Source organism: Sorex fumeus, unplaced genomic scaffold (assembly GCF_029834395.1).
Source record: "Sorex fumeus unplaced genomic scaffold, SorFum_2.1 ptg000090l, whole genome shotgun sequence".
Taxonomy (NCBI): domain Eukaryota; kingdom Metazoa; phylum Chordata; class Mammalia; order Eulipotyphla; family Soricidae; genus Sorex; species Sorex fumeus.
In genome coordinates, this window is record NW_026606147.1 from 90334 (window position 1) to 112128 (window position 21795).

At 44.0% G+C, this 21795-nt stretch overlaps 1 protein-coding gene across 1 annotated transcript; it reads left to right on the forward strand.

Moving 5' to 3' along the window:
- Positions 1-14776: 14776 nt before the first annotated feature.
- Positions 14777-16198, forward strand: LOC130039577 (tripartite motif-containing protein 75-like). The gene has a single exon (XM_056131437.1). It carries the CDS (start codon positions 14777-14779, stop codon positions 16196-16198), a length of 1422 nt encoding a protein of 473 aa, XP_055987412.1.
- Positions 16199-21795: the final 5597 nt, after the last annotated feature.

Consider the following 21795-nt stretch of genomic DNA (forward strand, 5'->3'; position numbering starts at 1 on the left):
TTTGGTGCTCCCTTCTCTATCTGAGCTGCCCTTTTCCCTAGAATGCCCGGCTGGCCTCTAAGCTATGGAGTAATCCTCTTGGTGCTGATCTCAGCTATTCTTGGGTATTAATCTCATATCTTGTTACTTTATATCCCCCAGATGAATGCAATCTTTCTATATCTATCCCTCTCTTTCTGACTCATTTTGCTTAGCATGATACTTTCCATGATGTACCACTTGTATGTAAATTTCATGACTTCATCTTTTCTAACAGCTACATAGTATTCCATTGTGTAGATGTACCAAAGTTTCTTTAACCAGTCATCTCTTCTTGGGCACTCAGATTTCTTCCAGTTTCTGGCTATTTTAAAGAGTGCTGCAATGAACAAACAAGTGCAGATGTCACTTCGACTTACATTTTTGCCTCTCTGGGATATATTCCCAGGAGTGGTATTGCAGTGTCAAATGGGAGCACAATTTCTAATTTTTTGAGAATCGTCCATATTGTTTTCCAAAAGGGCTGAACCAGTCGGCATTCCCACCAACAGTGAAGGAGTGTCCCTTTCTCGCCACATCCCCACCAGCATCAGTTGCTTTTGTTCTTTTGAATGTGGGCCAGTCTCTGAGGTGTGAGATGGTATCTCATTGTGGTTTTGATATGCATCTCCCTTGATGATTAATGTTGTAGAGCATTTTCTCATGTGCTTTTTTGCCATTCTGATTTCTTCTTTGAGAAAGTTTCTGTTCATTTCATTGCCCCATTTTTGGATGGGGTTGGATGTTGTCTTCTTGTGGAGTTCAACCAGTATTTTGCATATCCTGGATGTCAACCCCTTGTCAGATGTGTATTTGGCGAATATCCTTTCCCATTCTGTAGACTGTCTTTGTATTTTGGTCACTGTTTCTTTGGAGGTGCAGAAGCTTCTTAGTTTAAGATAGTCCCATTTATCTATCTCTGCTTTCACTTGCTCAGCCAGTGGCGTGGCGTCTTTGAAAATACCATTAGCCTCAATGTCATGGAGGGTTTTGCCAACTTTGTTTTCAATGTACCTTATGGTTTCTGGTCTGATGTTGAGGTCTGTAATCCATTTTGATCTTACCTTTGTACATGGTGTTAGGCAGAGTTCTGAGCCCATTTTTTTGCATGTAGCCATCCAGTGATGCCAGCACAATTTGTTAAAGAGGCTTTCCTTACTCCACTTCACATTTCTTGCACCTTTATCAAAGATTAGATGATCACATGGTTGAGGGGAGATGTCAGTGTATTCAAACCTGTTCCATTGGTCTGCAGTTCTGCCTTTGTGCAATGGACTGATTTTTATGTAGGCATAAAGCTCCATCTGGGGGCAGCTTAGGATAAAACTTATGAAACTACTCTTCCCCTGCGTCTCAAACCTGATATTGCGCTCCCAGTTCTGTCCTCCGTAGAAGCCCATGTTTTCTCTGAATGAGTTATTCTCCTCTTTCATTCTTCATAATCTCTCTCTATAGAAATTTTACTTAAAAAAGGAAGATGATATGGGGGGTATTATATGAATATAAATATAAAGTAGTTTGGGGGTCACACCTCGCATTGCTCAGGGCTTATTCCTGCATTCTGTTCTTAGGGATCCCTCTTGGCAATGCCTGGTATACCATTGAGGTGACAGAAATTGAATGTGGGTTTGCGTGCAAGGCCAGCCTTATTGGTTAAAGTACATTCTGGCCTATAACTGTAGATGTGAAATCCTGTGATAACCATGATGGAATTTTCACAAAGTGGGTGGGACAATTCAGATTTCAAACAGCAAAGACCTCAGGTCTCTCTGAGTAGAGGCAGTGCAGGGTTGGCCTGGTGCTGAGCTGAGAGAACACACAAAAGTTCAGGTTATAAGGTAGGGACTCCCCAACAATAAAATGAAGGGGTGGGGTAGAATACAGCAGGTAGGACATTTGCCTTGCACCAACCCCATATAGTTTTTCCTTCAAGTCCACCATGAGAGATACCTTAGGACAGAGCCAGAAGTGCACCTTGAGCACAGCTGAGTATCACCCCAAAGGAAAACCAAAAACAAAAACCAAAACCAAGAAAATGAAGTTCCGGAGCCAGGGCTGTGGACATGTGTGATCGTTGCACTTTTAGGGCTTTCCCTGACTTCTTGTATCTCTGTTCAATGTTTGATAGGATCAAACTGAAATCCGGAAGTCTTTACTAGGAAATATCAATTTTTCCTAAGAAAGTATAAGTGATTATACAAATCTCGTGATCTTCACAATCAACCATTTTCAGGGATCTCTGGAGGTCTGTGATATTGTTTTCTATCTAGTATGGAAATTATTTTTTGATTGACATGTCAACCTCATCAATTAATTACTTCCTGCTTCTTTCCTAGAATAATTTTCTCATTCCAAAACTTCACCCAGTCCACCCTGTGTACGCTCTCCTGGCCTGTGCCCTTTGCCCTGTAAATGTCTCCTCACATCCCCTGAGGGCCACATCAGTGCCTGTGGAAAAACTTTATCCTGTTGAACACAAGAAAACTCTTATCTGTTAGATAATACTTAAAGAATATTTCTAATTTCATTGCAAAATTTAATTTAAATGAATAGCACTGTAGTCCTGTGGTTCATCAATTTGCTCGAGCCGGCACAAGTAACGTCTCAATAATGAGACTTGTTCTTATTTTTTTTTTGGCATATTGAATACTTCATGGGGAGTTTGCCAGGCTTTGCCGTGAGGGTGGGATACTCTCAGTAGCTTGCCAGGCTCTCTGAAAGGGGCAGAGGAATTGAACCCGGGTCGACCATGGCAAGGCAAAATGCTCAAACTCCTGCGTTCACTCCAGCCGGAACTTAAACTCATATGCCAAATTAAATCTGAATAATACTAGCTTCCAGCCTTCTTATACCATTACTTACAATAAGCTTCATTATCACACATTTGGGCTATACCTGGTTAAAACATAAAACATTAAGGAGCACAATCCATAAGTATATTTTTTAATTTCAGCAACTAGATGGAGGAAATAGCTTAAAAAGCTGGAGCAATTCTTGAGAACGAGCAAAAGTCTGCAAATGCAGTACAAAATAGCATAGTAGAAAGTGTCTAGGAATTTTCGAAACAGAGATAACTATGGGAAAATAATAAACTAGAAACACATGAGCTAAAAATACACAGTAGGTCGCCAATGGACTGAAGTTGCCCAAGACAAGTATTTTAGGTGTTCTGTGGACTAGTGGCTGGGGTGCGGTGATGATTCTAGCATTGCTAGGGACTTGCTTGGCTTAAGAGATTCACTTGATACAAAAGTCTCTCCTGTCAGTTTTCCCAGGCAAACAGGAAAGGGGGTAGGGGGGAAGAAGGCTTTTAGGAGATGTTCGAAAAGCTTTATTTACAGTGAGCGTTTCAACATCAGGGGAAGGAAACATAGCACATACCACATTATCCTCCAGTATGCTCACATCATTAGTCTCTAACGATATGCATTGTAAGAGAATTCGATAAAGGTCCAATAGCAAAATAGGGTATCACTTTTTCTGAGAATGTACCAGTGAGCCTAAGCAAACATGACCTGTTAGTCATATTAAAAACAGAATGTTCTCCCATTTCATAATCCAGAAAAACACCAATTCGTATTCTCAAAATTTTTTCTGGCTGTTGAATGCACATATTACCAGGGAGAGTTAAGGCTAGATCTGATTGCTATATTTCACTTACAGAGTAGGGAAGTGTCAAAATATGATTGCAGAAAGATTTTTCACACACTCCGAGGGAACATTTACCTATGCCTTTCACTTCTACCTGCCAAAAATGCCTGCCTCCATCAAAGGCCTCACAACACAGCACACCTAGGAAAGGAGTATTCTCAACAAGGGGGTGATCCAGCAGGAGTGGGAGACTTGTTATAAGGTTGACTCTTTTTCTATCTTTGGAGACAGTCAGACTTGGATGGGCAGTCTTAGGATCCTGGAATTAGCTCATCATTTTGTGCAGACCAACATAATGGGGAGGAAGAGCATAGCTCTCTTTTTTGGATTCACATGAGGAGACTGCAGGGGAGGGAAGGTTTTCATACGTACTCTGAAGGTTCTCAACACTTGCTAGTACATTCTGGTCAGCCTGCAAACACTTCTCTGTTATGTCACGTGAGAGATTTTTCACCGTGTCCATACTGCTTAAAATTTGACTCTTATTCTGCACTATCTTTTCTTCCATCTCTCTCTCTCTATTGAGCAAGCTGGCATGAATTGAAAATTGATCTTCTCTCAAGGAAAGTTTGAACTGCTCAAATTCAGCGTGTAGTTCTCTTTTCCAAGATGCTATCTTCCACCTCCCTCCCACACTCTGTGCAATTTGATTTTCACACTCCTTCTTAGCATCGCTCATCTTTGTCTTCAGAAGTTCTATGAATCCTTTGAGCTTCTTCCTTTGACTCTCTGCAGCTCTGTCAGTGGGGATCAGGTGGTGACCCTGGTGGTGAGTGGAAACTCGACACTGAGGACACAACGGCTGCTGGTCCTCCTCACAGAACAGGTCCACGGCCTCATTGTGCTTCTCACACAGGGGTTTCTCTGCCTGCCATTTCCTTTTGCTCCTTCCAGTGGGGAGCTGCTTAAGGACTTCTGTGACATGACGCAATTGGTTGTTCCTCTTGAAGTTCCTGTCAGGGCAGTGGTGGAAGCAGACAGGACACGGGAAGACGTCCTGGAGGTCAACCCAGCACTGGTGGATGCAGGAGTCACAGAAGTTGTGCCCACACTCAAGGGTCACTGGTTCTCTCAGGTAATCCAGACAGCGAGGGCAGCTGGCCTCTGCTGGTATCTCACAGGGAAGCTGAAAATGCCATTGGTCAGGAATAGGGTTAGCTGACGAAGTTCCTTTGAGAAAGTTCTGGTTCTCCACCCACTCTAAGGTCAGAAGCAACGTTCTTCTTAGCACGCACACTGTGAGGAAAACTGATCTCTTTCCAGGTTCCCAGCAAGTTCTAGTACCACAAACTTGTTTTTGATTTCTCCTCTTCAGATCCTGAGTCAGCTGCCAAGTGAGAGTGGGGACAGATGATCACCGATGACAATGTCTGGGAATCTGGGTCCCCTTCACTCAGTTATCTTGGCATTTTGGCGTTTTCTGTTACAAAACAGGCACAAGAAATTGATGAAATTATGTCAAGTCGAGAATATCCAAGTAACTTTGTTTTGATAACTTCACAACACACTGTCAAAAGAAAAAAATTACACCTATAACAAGTGATACATATATCAATGCAAAGTACAGAAATTGTCTAAAACAAATATGTATTTTGGAATATATATGTATATATATAGCATATTAAATGATAACCAAATGGAACTTAGCCTCTTACTTGACTTTACTTCTGATAAAATCATGCTATTATGATTTACGTATTAGAACAGAGTATATTGTAGAGGATTTCCACCAAAGGTCACCTGTAGTATGGAATTTGCTTCGTGAGATTAGAGAAGAGATAGAATGGCACAATGTTGTATGGCTAGATTGATTAGGATTAGAATACGCCTTTTTGTCCTCTTATCATTTGAATATGGTTTCTAATGAAAAAGTTTAAACTGGGAACCAAGCTGCTCATACCTCACTGTTGAGAGACTCGCAGGAGGAACTGAGTGTGGCCTCATGAGCAATAAGGTGACAAAGCAAAGCCACCACGTCACTCTCTTGGTTAGCCCTGCCTCTGACTTTTGGCTGTTCTACCCATAGAGTTGGGCGAAGAAGCCTGGGTGAGTGCTTACTGCCAGGTATGATAGGTGTTTTCAGAAGAGATGAGAGGGAGGGAGGAAGAGAGAGAGACAGAGAGACAGAGATAGAGAGAGAGAGAGAGAGAGTAGACCTAGTTAAAATAGAGAATCAGAGAGCAGAATAAGGATTGTGAACTCCCCATCCCCCCTCTTCTCATATATGACTAACATGCACACATCCTGTCCCTGGTAGAACTATCAGAAATCTGGACAGAGACTCGATGTGGTTAAATCAGAATTTCAGTCATGAAAAATTTAGTCATTATTTAGTAATGAATAACGCCCTGATTGACTAAACCTTGATAGTCAAGAAGGAGAGAAGTACTCATTGTGAATAAACATCAGAATAATGGAAGCTGGGAAACAAATCTGACTGTTTGAAGAAGATGAATTCCAAGATCAGAAAATATTTAAAAAAAACATAAAAATGTTAAAAGAAGAAACTTCCAGAGATAGTTTGACATGAAGAGAAATATCCCTATTATAAGAGTCTCAAAGAAAAGAGAATATGGTGTTACATTTTGGAGGGAGAATTGAAGCTAAGAACGTCTCCAAGGCAAAGCTTGAATCATACACTCAGATCCTGAAAGCTGTTTGTTGTTTTGTTTGGGGGCCACACCCAGTGGTACTCAGGGATTACTCCTATTTCTGCACTCAGGAATTACTCCTCCAGGGCTCAGGGATTTAGGAATAGAATAGGATACTTCAAAACACATCATAATGAAGAGTCAAAGATAAATCAAACCTAAGAGTAGAGGTAAAGGTAAAAGGTAAAGGCCCTCCCGTTGATCGTCGATTTGCTCGAGCGGGCCTGGTAACGTGTCCATTGGAGACTTTGTTGTTACTCTGTCTGGCATATCGAATACTCTTGGTAGCTTGCCGGGCTCTCCGAGAGGGGTGGAGGAATTGAACTCGGGTCAGCCATGTTGGCTGCGTGCAAGGCAAACGCCCTATCGCTGTGCTATCTCCTCCAAACTCTCTCTCATTATATATATATATATATATATATATATATATATATATCCATATATTTATATAGACAATGCACTAAGAAGTGACAGGGTTCGAAATTTTATGAATCTGCTTACTCCTTAACCATAGGTTAACAGCAATTGTTGACTCAGTGTGATGCTACATCACAGCGATACATTTCACACCCGTAGGTTAGAGCATCCTGTGCTTTTCCCTTGCCTCAGTTCCCACTTTGAGCTTCCAGATAACTGTTCTTTTTAAACTCTGCCAGAATACATACTGCTTAAGGTTAACCAGGCTTGTGATTTAGAACTCTAGTGCAATTAAAGCAAAGGCAAATTGAAAACCCCACGGCCACCCTCTAGCGCATGGAAACAGCTCCAGGAAAAGTGACTGTTGGGGACATTTGACAGCAAACCGAGCTGGGGCCTGCTTGGACGGTGAAGGAGAGGTTGGCTTCTCTATCCTACTCTTTCACCTGCAGTCCTCATTTCAAAATAATACAAATATGATGCTAATGATGGTGATGATAAAAATAATAATAAATATTATTTAATCATCTGAAGGAAGTTTTTGGAAAAATGTATTTCCCCACAGGCCAGTCAGATTGGAAGCAGAACTGTAGTTGGACTGGAAATGAGTGGCCCTAAGGGTTTGGGGGCAAGTCCTCTATAGACTGGCAGCAGTAAGTAGGGGTCCTGGGGTGTGTGGGGTCCAGGGAGAGATCTGGGCCACAAGGAGCTGTCTGAGAAAACCATGTGCTCAGGAAGTGCCTTTCCTGTAACTGCCATCACGGCAAAACACTGGGGTGACCAGAGCCAAGCTTGGAATTCTTAGTTCACAGGATGAAAACTTGCAGGACAGGGGGATGACTCTGCAGTCCTCTGAAATTCCTTTCCCATCCCAGTTTTCTAGTTCTAGATTGTTCTTTTTTTAACTTTTTGGTAATTCCTGTACCTGTGTTATTAGGGATAATTTTACTATATAATTTTCTTTGTTGTTGTTGTTGTTGTTAAATTTGGGGCCAGACCCAGTGTCAGTGCTCATTGCCTGTTCCTGGCTCCAGGTGTGTGGCTTAGGATTGCTGTTCAGGGTGCTCAAAGCTTTAAGTGTTGCTGAGTAATTAACCCCTACGTTCCCGTGCTAAGCAGGCACTCCAGCCTTTCTGCAATTTCTCTGGACACTGAGTTGTTTTCTTACTCCAGAGCACTTTCCTCATTTCTATATATGTATTCTGGCTTTATTATTGTCACTGTTGGATATAACATGTATTTGGAAAAATTGCCCTGTCTCCATTATCAGACTGGCTCTCTACCAATGGACTTCAATGATAAAGTAGAAATTCTTTCCGTCTAGAATTCTGCTTTATGTGAAAACTTCCCTCCTGTAATCTGCCAAGCTTTTCTGAGCATGCTGCTTCCCTGGTGCTGTGTGTGGCATTCTCTTGTATGCAGGCTCTTTTCCTCTTGTGCCAGCCTGCAGAGCGTGGCCTCTTGCTCACGCTCCACAAAATGGGTGAGCTGCTCAAATTGCGAGGGCAACTGACTGTTATGCATTCTCACCTCCTCTCTCAGCTGCAGGAGCTTTCTGTCTTGGATGACTAAGAGCTTCTCCACCTTTGCCCGCTGTGTCTTCGGGAACTCATGTAGCCACCGAGCCTCTGTCTTTACTCATCTGCAGCCTCCTCCATGGGCCTGATGTGGTGACTCTGGTGGGCAGGACCCTGGGCGCACAGGGGACACACCAGTTCCTGGTCATCCTCGCAGAAGAGGTTCACTCCCTGCCTGTGCTCCTCACACATGCCCTCCTCTGCCAGCACCATCTCGCTGCTCCTGGAGCTGTGCAGGAGCTTGGCCAGGTCCACCAACCTGCCCAGCTGGGCGTTGGCACTAACGCGCATCTCCTGGCGGGACTGCCAGCACAAGGGACAAGGGAATGTGTCCTGCAGGTCCTTCCATGACATGCAGATGCAGGAGTCAGAGAAGTTGTGGACGGAGTCAATGGTGACGAGGTCATAGATGTTGTCTAGGAAGATGGGACAGATGACCTCTGGCTGCATGTTGGCCAGGGCTGCTGACACCTCCTCCATCGTCAGGTGTGGATGGGCAGCAATGGGATGTTTTTCCTCACAAGGCAGAGCTCCTTAGTTTCTCCAGCCAAAAAAAAATTCACCTACTCAGACCTCTGTTCTAAATTCAATATGGTTTTCTCAGGGATGGTCTCTGAGAATCCAGTGTATGTCTGGACTCAACGCCCTCCAAACAGTATTTACCAATAAGCCAATCAACTTCTGGGGCTTCATACATTAGGATCCCCTGTCTCACGTGATACTATTTCACATCATCACTCTCTGTGATGAGGAAAGAACCACATTCACATCAGAGGAGTGATCACTCAACTCTAGGATTTAGTATAAAATATTATCTGGTTAATCTCAATACCCACTCTGGTCCCCCATAACACCTAATTGATCCCTACTCAGCTTGGTTCTGACTGGCCTAGTACAGTGCCTGAGGCTACTGGAGAGCTACTCTCCTTGCAGGATGCAGACTTCAGCCTTGCACTGGGCACTGTTTGCTCTTCACTCAGCAGTGTGTTTATATACATCAGTGGTGGAGCTGGAGAGACTCATCCAGGAATGACTAATGGAGTGTAGGGAGAGGTTGAATTGATGAAGAGATTTCATCAATTTGATTGGTTGGTTCAATGATTGGTTGATGATGGGTTCCCCATAGCTCTATTCTGAGTCCACGGAACTACGTGTGGAGGGAAACTGTCTTTATTTCAGGAGCCTAATTTTAACTGTGTATCAAGCCCTTCCTCTTTGTTTACATGTACCGAATTTCATCTTTTCTTGACGGAAAGTAGAAATGTTCCATAAACTAGAAACAAAGCAGTGTTGGAGGCAGAGAGACAGTGGAGCATGTAAGGTGACAGCCAGCTGTGATCCCTCAACCCAGAGCCAGGAAAATGGCCTCAGCAATGTAGTGTTATCATGTGACGGTCATGGTCATGATCCTCCCGTTATTCATCGATTAGCTTGAGTGGGCCCAGTAATATTGTGAGACTTGCTACTGTGTTCTGCATATCGAATACGCCAGGGGTAGCTTGCCAGGCTTTGCCATGCGGGTGAGATACTCTCGGTAGCATGCCGGGCTCTCCGAGAGGGGCAGAGGAATCTAACTCAGGTTGGCCACGTTGGCTGCTTGCAAGGCAAATGCCCTCTCCGCTGTGCTAAACAAAGAAAATACCAAAGTATCATGCTATTCTGTGGGTTCATTCTCTCCCAAGGAAAGGGTCACTAGTCCCAGAATTTCCCCTTTTCAGGAAAATATTTTTCCTCGAATATGCATACTTTACTTCTGGGTGCAGCTAATAAAATTTGTGGTGGGGCTGGTGTCAGAATGGCATAGCCACAATTTCTACTACAAACACCTTGGTAGATTGTGGTGTCATAATAAAAAAAATAATAAATGAATTAGCACCATAGTACTGTCCTCCCCTTGTTCATTGATTTGCTTATGCGGGCCCAGTAACATGTCCATTGTGAGACTTGTTGTTACTGCATTTGACATATCGAATACGGTCCCGGGTAGCTTGCCAGGCTTTGCTGTGTGGGCAAGATACTCTCAGTAGCTGCCAGGCTCTCCGAGAGGGGAAGAGACATCGAACCCGGGTCAGCTCGGTTGGCCGCATGCAAGGCAAATGCCCTACCGACTGTTCCATGGCTCCAGCCCAATAAATGAAGTTAACTGTTTTTTAAAATGACGTTGATTAGTCCTCACCACTCTGTGATTGTGCCACCATTTATTTACCTCTTTGCCTATGTGAAAGTCTTAATATTGTCTTTGAATTTTCTCATTCCTAAACTTCACCCAGTCCACCAAGAGCAAACCCTGCGCTCAGTATCATGAAACTGCTCCTGCTTCGGCCATGTCCCTGCCCATGTCCACAGCTGTGAGGGTGCTAACATTGCATGCAGGCAACCCAGGTTTGATCCATAGCATCCCAAATAGTCCCTGAGCACTGTCACGAGTGATTCCTAAATGCAAAGCCTGGAATAATATTGAGAATCACCAGGTATCACTGTAGAACTGTCATCCTGTTGTTCATCGATTTGCTTGAGTGGGCACCAGTAACATCTCACAACAAATTGTGAGACTTGTTGTTACTGTTTTTGGCATATTGAATACATCACGAGGAGCTTGCCAGGCTTTGCCATGCGGGTGAGATACTCTCGGTAGTTTGCTGGGCTCTCCGAGAGGGGTGGAGGAATCGAACCCAGGACAGCTGTGTGCAAGGCAAATGCCTTACCCGCTGTGCTATTGCTCCAACTGGTAGGGCATTTGCTTTGCACACTGCCACGAGTGATTCCTGAAAGTAAAAGGTGCAAGGCAAACACCCTACGTGCTGTGCTATTGTCCCAACTCTATCACTTGATCACTTGACATCCCATTACTCATTGATTTTTCTCAAGTGGGCACCGTAACATCTCCATTCATCCCTGTGGCATGCTAGTGTAGCCCAATGGTGTCTGCTTGTTCTAGGAACACGAAGAGCCTCAAAGCAATTGTTCAGGGTCTTGACAGACTAGTCTGAACATCTCGTGGGTGGGTTTCCACGTTATCTTTTAATGTCACTTGGAATCCAGTCAGTAATTACACTAGTCCCACAGTCATCTCCAAATCTCATTATGTGTCCAGCCCATCTGATTTTTGACTCCTTGGCAAACAAGACAGCATCCCTGATTCTTGACCATCAATGGAGGTTGGAAAGCTGGATTCTTTCTCTCATTTGAGTGAACTGTGATACTCCAAGCATAGCTCTTTAAATTCCTCTTTGGGAGACCTGAATAGCATTCTCATTCTGTTTTTGTAGGGCCCAGGTCTCTAAGGTGTATGTTAACGCAGGAAGAACAATGGGATCTAAAAGATGTGCCCAGAGCCAGAGGTCCTTTGTCCTCTTAGCTATTTCTTCAACACTCTTGAAGGCATTCCAAGACACTCTCTTCCTCCTGCGCAACTCAGGTGCCAGGTCATTCGTCATGTTGACTTCTTGACCTAGGTATATATAACTCATTCCATTCAGGTATATATAACTTCATTCCATTCAGAGCGAATTTATGTTCATCTTGTATATCTTTTTTCTTCATGTTGTAACAAAAAGGAAAAACAAGAAAAAATAAGAACTTTCTTTTCAATGTGAGAAAAGCACGGAGCTTGTAACATACTAAACTCAAGAATTTCTAAGAAAGGAAACTAGTAGGAAAAATATAGACGCTACAAGAACATTTGTGAAGCCTGAAAAATAAAACGTTAGGAAATAACTTGTAATTTATTTTTTTATTTTGGAATTTCAAAAGAACTTTGTTTTGTTTCGTGAACATTTTCTATGTAAACTGCCTTTTTTTTTAAGGAAAGTATGATTCTTTTTAATTTCTTGCCTGATATGGAAACCAAACAGAATTGAATGCACAGTAAAATTATTTTGGAAAAATAATGCACACTGCTTAACTAAAGGTTGGATATAAAACACAAAGTATATTTATTTGAATATTGGATGATTATCTTTTAGTGACTACACATTTATAATTTGTTATTTCCCTAGTTGTAATATTATTTCCTACAGGGAGAAGTTATTTTTATTTTTTTCTCATAACTTTATTTATTTATTTTTCTTCTTATATTTATTTATTGAATTACTGTGGGAAAAGTTACCAAGCTTTCAGGTTTAAGTCTCGGTAATACAATGATCAAACACCTTTCCCTTCACCAGTACTCATTTTTCATTTTTCACCACCAAGAACCCCAATATACCCCCCTCCCACCCCTCCCAATGCCTGTGAGGCAGAGGATTTCTACTTAACTCTTCTCTACATTGATTACATTCATTATTTTGACAAAAGATGCACCATTATTATTTAGAATTCACCCCCCCAACAATCACAACTGCTGAAAAGGGATTGTTAAATACTTTGTGTAAACTGCCTTTTAATAGAAATGTCAAAATGTCAGAAGAAGCTGAAGAGAAACCAAATAATCATCAATTTAGTGATAACCAAAAGGCTCTATGTGCCCATGGAATGCTGCAAGTCTAAATAAAATCTCTGGAAAGCCGAACCTGATATCTGAGCCCAGAGATCACCCTCGAAAGGCCAGGGATAATGGACATGATACCATGCATGGGACCGCTGGACTAGAGCCAATACCAAATGGATTCCACAGGACGGTGGAGTGGCCGCTCACCTATGAGATGGTCAGATCAGTTTGAGGCTCTTCATATTCCTGGAGCGAGCAGATGCCATTGGGCTACACTGGCACGCGATTTTTTTTTATTAATTGTGAATGCTAATTAGAATTGCAGATTACCAAGGAAATTGTTGAAAATATTTGCATTGTTTATTAGCAGTTATTCAACAAAGTTCCTCATGTATGAGACAACTCATTTTTTCCCTCTTTCAAGAATCTATTTGTTTAAATTTATTTCCTTGGTTTTTCCAAATTTCCTCTTATACTTTAGATAAACACTGTGGTTTACAAAGATCTTCATGAGGGAAAACTTTTTTATGTAAATGAGTGTTAAAATATTATTGATCAAGAAGAAATGCAAAGCATTATGACTGTAAAATATTGGTGACTTACTGGAAAAAATTAAAAAATCACTAGGAAGGACTGATAATACTTGTCATGCATGTGACTACCCAGATTGAATCTTGGGACCTCAAAGAGTTCCCCAAGTACACGAGGAGTGATATCTGAAGAATAAGCCCTGAGCATTGCTAGATGTGGCAGAAAAAAAAACAGCACAAAAGTCTCTCAGGTGATGTTTAACACATTGAACTTCAGGACAAAATGAAATTAAATAAAAATTCTGAGGTCAGCAATATAATAGAGACTAAGTTTCCTGTCTTCCCCACAGCTGTTCCAGTTTATTCTGCTGGAAAACAATTGGTAGGTACTTCAAACCCTGCCAGGAGTAACCCCTGAGCATAGAGCCCAAGGTAAGTCTGATCCCAGCTCTTTGTGACCCCAAACTAAGCAAAACAAAGCCTGCTGTGCAGTCTGGCACTTCAGTATTTGTTTATTTGCCTCTTTGTTTATTTGTTTTATGGTGGGAACACACACCCTACAGTGCTTGGGGGTACTTGCCTGCCTCTGGGCTCAAGGATCACACCTGGCAAACACCTTACAGCCTCCACTATCTCTCTGATGCCAACAGTGCTCAGTTTCTAGTTTATTTATCATTTCTACTTTTCCTCAACAAGGATGGGATGTGGAAAATGAAGACAATTGAAGAAGGGCTTGCTTCCCTTGAAAGCTAGTTCCCTGAACATGGCATTCCTTGTGACAAAATACAGGTCTGGGAAATAACTCAGCCCTCTGAGAATCCCGTGAGTTGAGCCCCACCCTATTGCAGGGTGATTCTCCTGAGCCCTACCCTAGGATGTATATAAATGCTGTGCTGAGTGCAGGGCAAGCAGTGCCAGCCTGAAGTCTGTATCCTGCAAGGAGAGAAGCTCACCAACAGCACCGAGCACTGTGCAGGGCTAGAATCAGGACCAAGGTGAGTAGTGATCATCACAATTGTTGCCTTATGTGGGGCAGAGGTGGGGCAGAGAGATGAAACAGTGGGTGGGGGGATGTGCTTCTTGCTGGGCCAGAGCTTAATTAACTTCACAGCATCCTTCGTGCGCAATTGGTGCAGGTTCTAGGGGGCACCTATTTGATTATCTGGTATCTATTTTTTTTTTACTGAGTCCCAGAATTAAGTTCCCTTTTCTCTGATGTGAATGGGGTCATTTTCCCATTCACAGAGAGTTGGCATCTATGAAGCAATATTATTTGAAAAGGGAACCCTAATGCATTAAGCTCCAGCAGTTCGATTGGTCTTAGGAGAGTACACTTGGAGAAGCCCTTGAGTCTAGAAGTGTGCTGGTCATCAGAGAGACACATCCATAGAGGAGATCAGAACAAATGACTGAGTGTGTAACTGTTTTCCTGGCAGGAGAGAGCCTGAGGGTTTCAACTGTCTGAGGAAAATCACTCCCGACCTGCCCTTCCCACATCCGAGGATGGAGGAGGTGTCAGCAGCCCTGGCCAAAATGCAGCCAGACCTCATCTGTCGCATCTGCCTGGAATACATCAATGACCCCGTCACCATCGACTGCGGCCACAGCTTCTGTGACTCCTGCATCCGCATGTCATGGAAGGACCTGAAGGACACATTCCCTTGTCCCGTGTGCCGGCAGTCCCGCCAGGAGATGCGCGTCAGTGCCAACGCCCAGCTGGGCAGGCTGGTGGACCTGGCGATGCTACTGCACAGCTCTGGGAGCAGCGAGATGGCACCGGCAGAGGAGGGCAGTTGTGAGGAGCACAGGCAGGGAGTGAGCCTCTTCTGCGAGGATGACCAGGAGCTGGTGTGTCCTCTGTGTGCCCAGGGCCCTGCCCACCAGGGCCACCACATCAGGTCCGTGGCTGAGGCAGCGGCTCATCACAGACAGAGGCTCAGCGACTGCATCGAGTCCCTGAAGAAGCAGCTGGCAGAGGTGCAGAAGCGAGATGTCGCCCAAGACAGAAACCTCCTGCAGCTGAGAGCGGACGGGGAAAAGCACAGGAGTCAGCTGGCCTCGGAATTTGAGCAGCTCACCCAGTTTGTGGAGCGTGAGCACGAGGCCGCGCTCTGCAGGCTGACAGAAGAGGACAAACGCCTGCAGCAGCAGCTCAGGGACAACCTGGAGGCCTACTCGGACCACATCTGGGAGCTGGAAGACCTCAGACGGGATGTGGCGGAGCGGAGCGTGATGTCCGAGGAGATGGTGCTGAGGGGCGTGAGGAGCCTGCAGCAGCGCTGTGCGGGCCTGCAGCTCCCGGCCGTGCAGCCCCTGCGCTTTAGGCCCGTGGCCTACAGCCTCCCTCCTCTGCACTCGGCGCTCAACAGCATCATCCGGAGATTCCGAGAGAGCATCAGCCTGGACCCCGACACGGCCCACCCCAGCCTGCGAGTGTCCCAGGACCTCCAGTCGGTGACCTGCGTGAGGAAGAGGTCCAAAGGGGATAGGGGCACCAAATCCTGTGATGACACCGGCCAGCTGGTGGTCCTGGGCCGGGAGGGCTTCGCTTCTGGCCGCCACTACTGGGAGGTGCAGGTGGGCGCCAATCCCGAGTGGGCCGTGGGCGTGTGCAGCGTCGCGCCTTCGGCCCAGACCTCGCGTCCCCTGGCGGGTCCCAAGAGATGCTGGACACTGCAGCTGCAGGATAGCGACTACCTGGCCGTGAGTGCGGGGGCGGTGCCTCTGGCTCTCAGGGACCAACCCACGGCCATCGGCGTTTACCTGGATTGGGAGCTGGGCCAGCTTTCCTTCTACAACGCCGCCGACAGGTCTCACCTGCACTTGTTCACCGAGTCCTTTGCTGAAGAGCTCAAGCCATACTTCCGCGTGGGGCCGGACTGCGCCCCTCTCTCTGTGGGCTCGGGGAGGGCAGAGGAGGGGTGAGCACACTCTGGGCTTCCCCACTTCCTTCATGTGGACAGCTGGTGGTTTTCTAAATTTGGAATTCTTTGCATCAGATGTTGATACTTAAGGAAGATGGCGGAAGAAATGTTCCCATTTTGTAACACTATAATGCAAAACCAATTATTTTGTATCTTTATGTCTATTTTTAATAAGAAAATTTTAAGTACAGACATTTTTAGATTCATATTTCCTTTCGTCATAAAGTTATTTTCTAAGACATTGCAAAATATTCATGTGCGGGCTCACTAGTTGCTTTTCTCTAGTGCCGAAATGTTCTGCTTGTTCCTGGACACTGTTTGTATATTCTTAGCGATTATGTATGTTCAACCAATTTTCCTCGATTTTGTAACCCTTTTGGGGTTTTCTCTGAGCATGAAGCAAGCATTATCCCCTAAGGCCAGCTAGGTGAGGCCCAAATACTAAAATAAAGGAGCACTGCATTGCAGTGTCCTCCCATTGTTCATTGATTTACTCGAGTGGGCCCAGTAACGTCTCCATTTTGAGACTTGATGTTACTGTTTTTGGCATATTGAAAAGGTCACAGGGAGCTTGCCAGGCTTTGCTCTATGGGTGAGATACTCTGGGTAGCTTGCCGAGCTCTCCGAGAGGGGCGAAGGAATAGATCCTGGGCCGACCGAAAATAAAGTAAATAAATAAAAGATAAAACAAAAGAAGTTCTGAATTTTTTATGAATATATTGTTACAATTACAGACATAATTAGGAAGCAGATAACACTCACTTTTATATATCCCCCACTCAAGATTGCACCCCTCTGACTGTAGGCACAAGAAAGGTTCAGGGGGATGATCCCTTCCTTCTTCCTTCCTTGGCTTCTCTGACGCTCACCCTTCCCCCACCCTCCCAGTGTGGAAAGCTGGTGGTCTTTTAGATTTCGGGGTGACTGCATAGGTGTTCACTTTCCATGAACATGGGGGAGAAATGATCTCTTTCTCATAATTCTTTTTTTTTGGGGGGGATCACACCCGGCAATGCAAAGGGGTTACTCCTGGCTCTGCGCTCAGGAATCACTCCTGGTGGTACTCGGGGGACCACATGGGATGCTGGGAATCGAACCCGGGTTGGCCGCATGCAAGGCAAACGCCCCACTCACTGTGCTTTTACACCAGCCCTTCTTTTTCACAATTCTACAAATTTGTAGAATTTGTAGAACTGTTACTGTTACTGTGTCTGGCATATCGAATACATCACGGGTGGCTTGCCAGGCTCTGCCGTGTGAGCAAGATACTCTCGGTAGCTTGCCAGGCTCTCCCAGAGGGGCGGAGGGATCGAACTTGGGTCAGCCATGTTGGCTGCATGCAAGGCAAACGCCCTACCGCTGTGCTATCGCTCCAGCCTGTAGTAAAAGTACTACAAATTTGGTCATTGTGTATCCTTATTTCTATTTCTAATAAAATAAAATTTTATTTCAAACTTTTTCTCCCTTTCAATAGAAAGATGTGCTAAATGTCATTTCAAATGCCTCATGTCCACTCCTGCTAATTAGTTTGTTATCTCTAGAGTGTAAAGGTTTCACTTGCACACAGGTTTGTATTGTCTTAGAGCATATGTATGTTTAACCAATTTCTCTCAATTATGTAACACTCCAGGATGGAACTTCTGAGCATGGAACAAGGACTATCCCCTAAGCCCTTCTCAGCCTGGTTCAAATACTAAAATAAATAAAAGATAAAAGACAGAAAGTTTTAATTTCAATATAATTGCTGCATAATAGGAGACTAACACCTAAGGATAGTAGAGATAAGGGCCAAGAGGATCGCTCCACAGCTTGGAAGCTGATCTTATGTGCTGGGGGAAAAGGCAGCTGGGATAGAGAAGGGACCAGTAAGTAAATGATGCTTGGAGGGCTCGCTCATGATGGGAGATTTGTGTGGAAATTGGACTATGGATCAAACATGATGGCTGCTTACTAACTCTATTGCAAACCATAACACCCGAGAGAGGATAGAGGAGAGAAAGAGAGAGAGAGAGAGAGAGAGAGAGAGAGAGAGAGAGAGAGAATGCACCTGCCACAGAGACATAGGGTGGGGGTGGTGGGAGGGACACGTCTGTTATTTGTAGGTTTAGGTGCTCTCATTAGTTTTTCTAATAATTCATAATATTTTATTTATCATATAGCCTCATTTCAAATCTGTTTTTAAAGAAACCCACAAATGCTGATTTAACTTCGACATGTGATGGTCATTCCTTTTTTAAATTTATTGTATTTTTACATTGGTGATAGAGAATGGACACTGGTGGAGGGTACTCAAACATTGCATGACTGAAACACACTGTAGCACTGTCCTCCCATTGTTCATCAATTTGCTTGAGCAGGCCCAGTAACGTGTCCATTGTGAGACTTGTTGTTACTGTGTTTGGCATGTAGAATACATCCCGGGTAGCTTGCCAGGATTTCCTGTATGGGCAAGATATTCTTGGTAGCTTGCCAGGCTCTCTGAGAGGGGCAGAGGAATCGAACCCAGGTTGGCCTGATCAGCCACATGCAAGGAAAATGCCCTACCTTCTGTGCTATTGCTCCAGCCCAAGAAAATTCCTAAGTCTGTTAAAAAATATATAAAAATAAAAAATATGTATTTGCTGTATATACATAGAGAATTTGGACTAAAATAACTTACACTGTTTGAGTTCTACCATTCAGAACTGATTGGTCAAAGAACAGTCTAAGTAATCATTCTTCCTCTGATGGACATGTCTGTCATTTGTAGGTTTAGGTGCTCTCATTAGTTTTTCTAATAATTCATAAGTATTTTATTTATCATTTAGCCTCATTTCAAATCTGTTTAAAAAAAAACCACAAATGGTGATTTAACTTCAACATGTGGAGATCATTCCTTTTTTAATTTAATTTTATTTATTGCTTTTTTACATTTTTTAATTATTGAATCACTGTGAGGTACAGTTACATACTTACAAACTTTTGTAGTTAACGTTTCAGTCATACAATGATCGAGTACCCATCCCTCCACCAGTGCCCATTCTCCACCACCAATGGTCCCAGGATCCCTGTCACCACCCCCACCCCACCCCCACTTCCCCACCCTGCCTCTGTGGCAGGGCATTCGCTTTTGTTCTCTCTTTCCTTTTGGTTGTTGTTGTAGTTTGCAATAGAGACAATGAGTGACCATTGTGTTTGATCTATAGTCTACATTGGGCACGCATCTCCCAACCCGCATTTACTTGGTGCTCCCTTCTCTATCTGAGCTGCCTTCCCCCCCAGCATTTGAGGCCAGCTTCCAAGCTGTGGAGTAAACCTCCTGGTCCTTGTCTCTACGATTCTTGGGTGTTAGTCTCCCATTCTGTTACTTTATATTCCACAGATGAGTGCAGTTTGCTTCATTATTTTCATTTCCCTTTAGTAAGGATGGCCGATAGGGGGCTCCCAGGGATTGAGTTCTTCAGAATTAATACAACCAAGATGAGATTGAAGAAGTTACTGTTACTGGCCCTAGAGTGGCAAGACTCAATACTGCCTGATCCACTTTTTTGAACATAGGAAGTGAGGTCTGATGAGGCTTTAATTGGCCCCAGCAAAAGCCCAGAGGAGCTTGGAGCCCTTGCAGAGAAGCTCCTCCATGAGCAATGGTTGTGGTGAGCACATGAAGGAGAGTCATCAAAAGTCTCAGGTTCTTTTTTGACAATAGTGTAGTAGTGAACAGACTTATCTAGGTAGAAAAAGCTGCCTTGGGGAAGCCTAGGAGAAAACCTATAAAATTACTACAAAATTGTGAAGACAAGTGCGTGCCTCCTCTCATCTTCACCTCAGGTGTTGCTCTCAGCTCTCCTCAGAGAAGTCAGGTTCTGTCTCCTCTTTTTATTTCTCACGATCTCTAAATAAAACTATTGTACTACCAAAATGGTGATTTGAAGGAAATGATATAAATATAACTTGAAAGTGGCTTGGAAAATTATATAAATGTAAATTGAAACTTGTTGTTGTTGGCTTAGTCCTGGATTCTGTTCTTAGGGATACTTCCTGTCATTTAGAGTGATGGGGTCAACCCCAGGTTGTCAGTGTGCAAGACCAGTACTTTACCCACCATTCACTCTTTCTAGCTCCTAAAGCGTTTCTTAGTGCTACCATGTAGTCTATGAAATTAACGTTTTGTAAATCCAGGCATTGTCTACGTTTACCTATTCCTCGCTGTCACTGTCACTCTCCTCCCGTTGTTCATCAATTTGCTCGAGCGGGCCCAGTAACATTGTGAGTCTTGTTGTTACTGTGTTTGGCGTATAGAATATGTCACAGGTAGCTTGCCAGGCTTTGTCATGCAGGTGAGATACTCTCAGTAGCTTGTCAGGCTTCCCGCGACAGGCGGAGAAATCAAACTCAGGTAGGCCAGGTTGGCTGCGTGCAAGGCAAACACCCTACCCTCTGTGCTATCACTCCAACCCACCTATTCCTCATATATTGTTGGGTCGGGAGTTCCCTGACCCTGGGCGGCACGGAGAGACCAGACAGACAACGTTCCTGCAGGAATTCAAGCGGGGTTTTATTCAGACCAGCATGCTGGGGGTCCACAACGTACCCATGAGCGGGCAGAGTCTGAGAGCCTCGAACTCAGAAACAGGTCATCTTTTATACAGTTTGAGAACAAAGGCCACATATTTTGAACATACATGTTTTGCTAGGTTCCTTGTGGTTTTTCTTGCAGTATCTCAACTCAAACACCTTGACCCGGTCACATAGTTTCAGTTTCCAGAATGGTCAAAACACTCTATCAATTTAAATAGTTATGACTAACCCATACCTTACACATCTACTGGATTCAATCCAATTTTGTAACCTCAAGGCTGCTGAACTGTTTACAGAAAGCAATTTTCCAAGTTAATTAACTCCTTCCTAGCCTTCCTAGCTCCTTTCATTCCCCACTTCTTTTGTGCATATCGCTAATCCTAGAGATATTCTTAGGTGGTACTTTCTTCCTCATGGAGTAAAGTCTGATACTGCTGTCTCAGCACTAGCAATTGGATATAATTAATTTGTTCCTTAACAAACGTAACTAATTTATTGAGGATACAGGGTCCCAAGGTAAACAGAGTTAGAAGTATCAAGAGTGGTGCAGGTAGGGTCGAAAGGAGAGTTGCTAACCAGGGTGACTGATTAAACCAGGATTCAAGCCACCCTTCTCGGGACTCCCTCTCTTTCCTTCGTTGTTCCAATCCTTCCCTTAATTTGGTCATGGAGTCCCGAACCACTCCTGAATGGTCAGCATAAAAGCAACACTCTTCACCTAGGGCGGCACACAGCCCCCCATTCTTAAGAAATAATAGGTCAAGGCCTTCCCGTAGCTTGGCCATAGAGTCTCTGACAACCTCAGGGTGATCAGAGTAGAAACAGCATTCCTCCGCCAGAGCAGCACAGAGCCCTTGGTTCTTGAGAACAGCAGGTCAAAGGTCGAGTCCTCTCCAATTTTGAAAGACTATCTTGGACAGGGATGTTAGAGATTTCTCCATGCAGTCTTAAAAAGAGTTAAAGCAACAGAAACCAAAGCAACATTGGCCAATTCACACATTTACCCAATCACCTCTGTAGAATTAGAATCTGATTCTTACA

Bases quoted from the DNA above. Each gene is read 5' to 3' on its own strand.
- LOC130039577 (XM_056131437.1), top strand. From the start codon at position 14,777: ATGGAGGAGGTGTCAGCAGCCCTGGCCAAAATGCAGCCAGACCTCATC.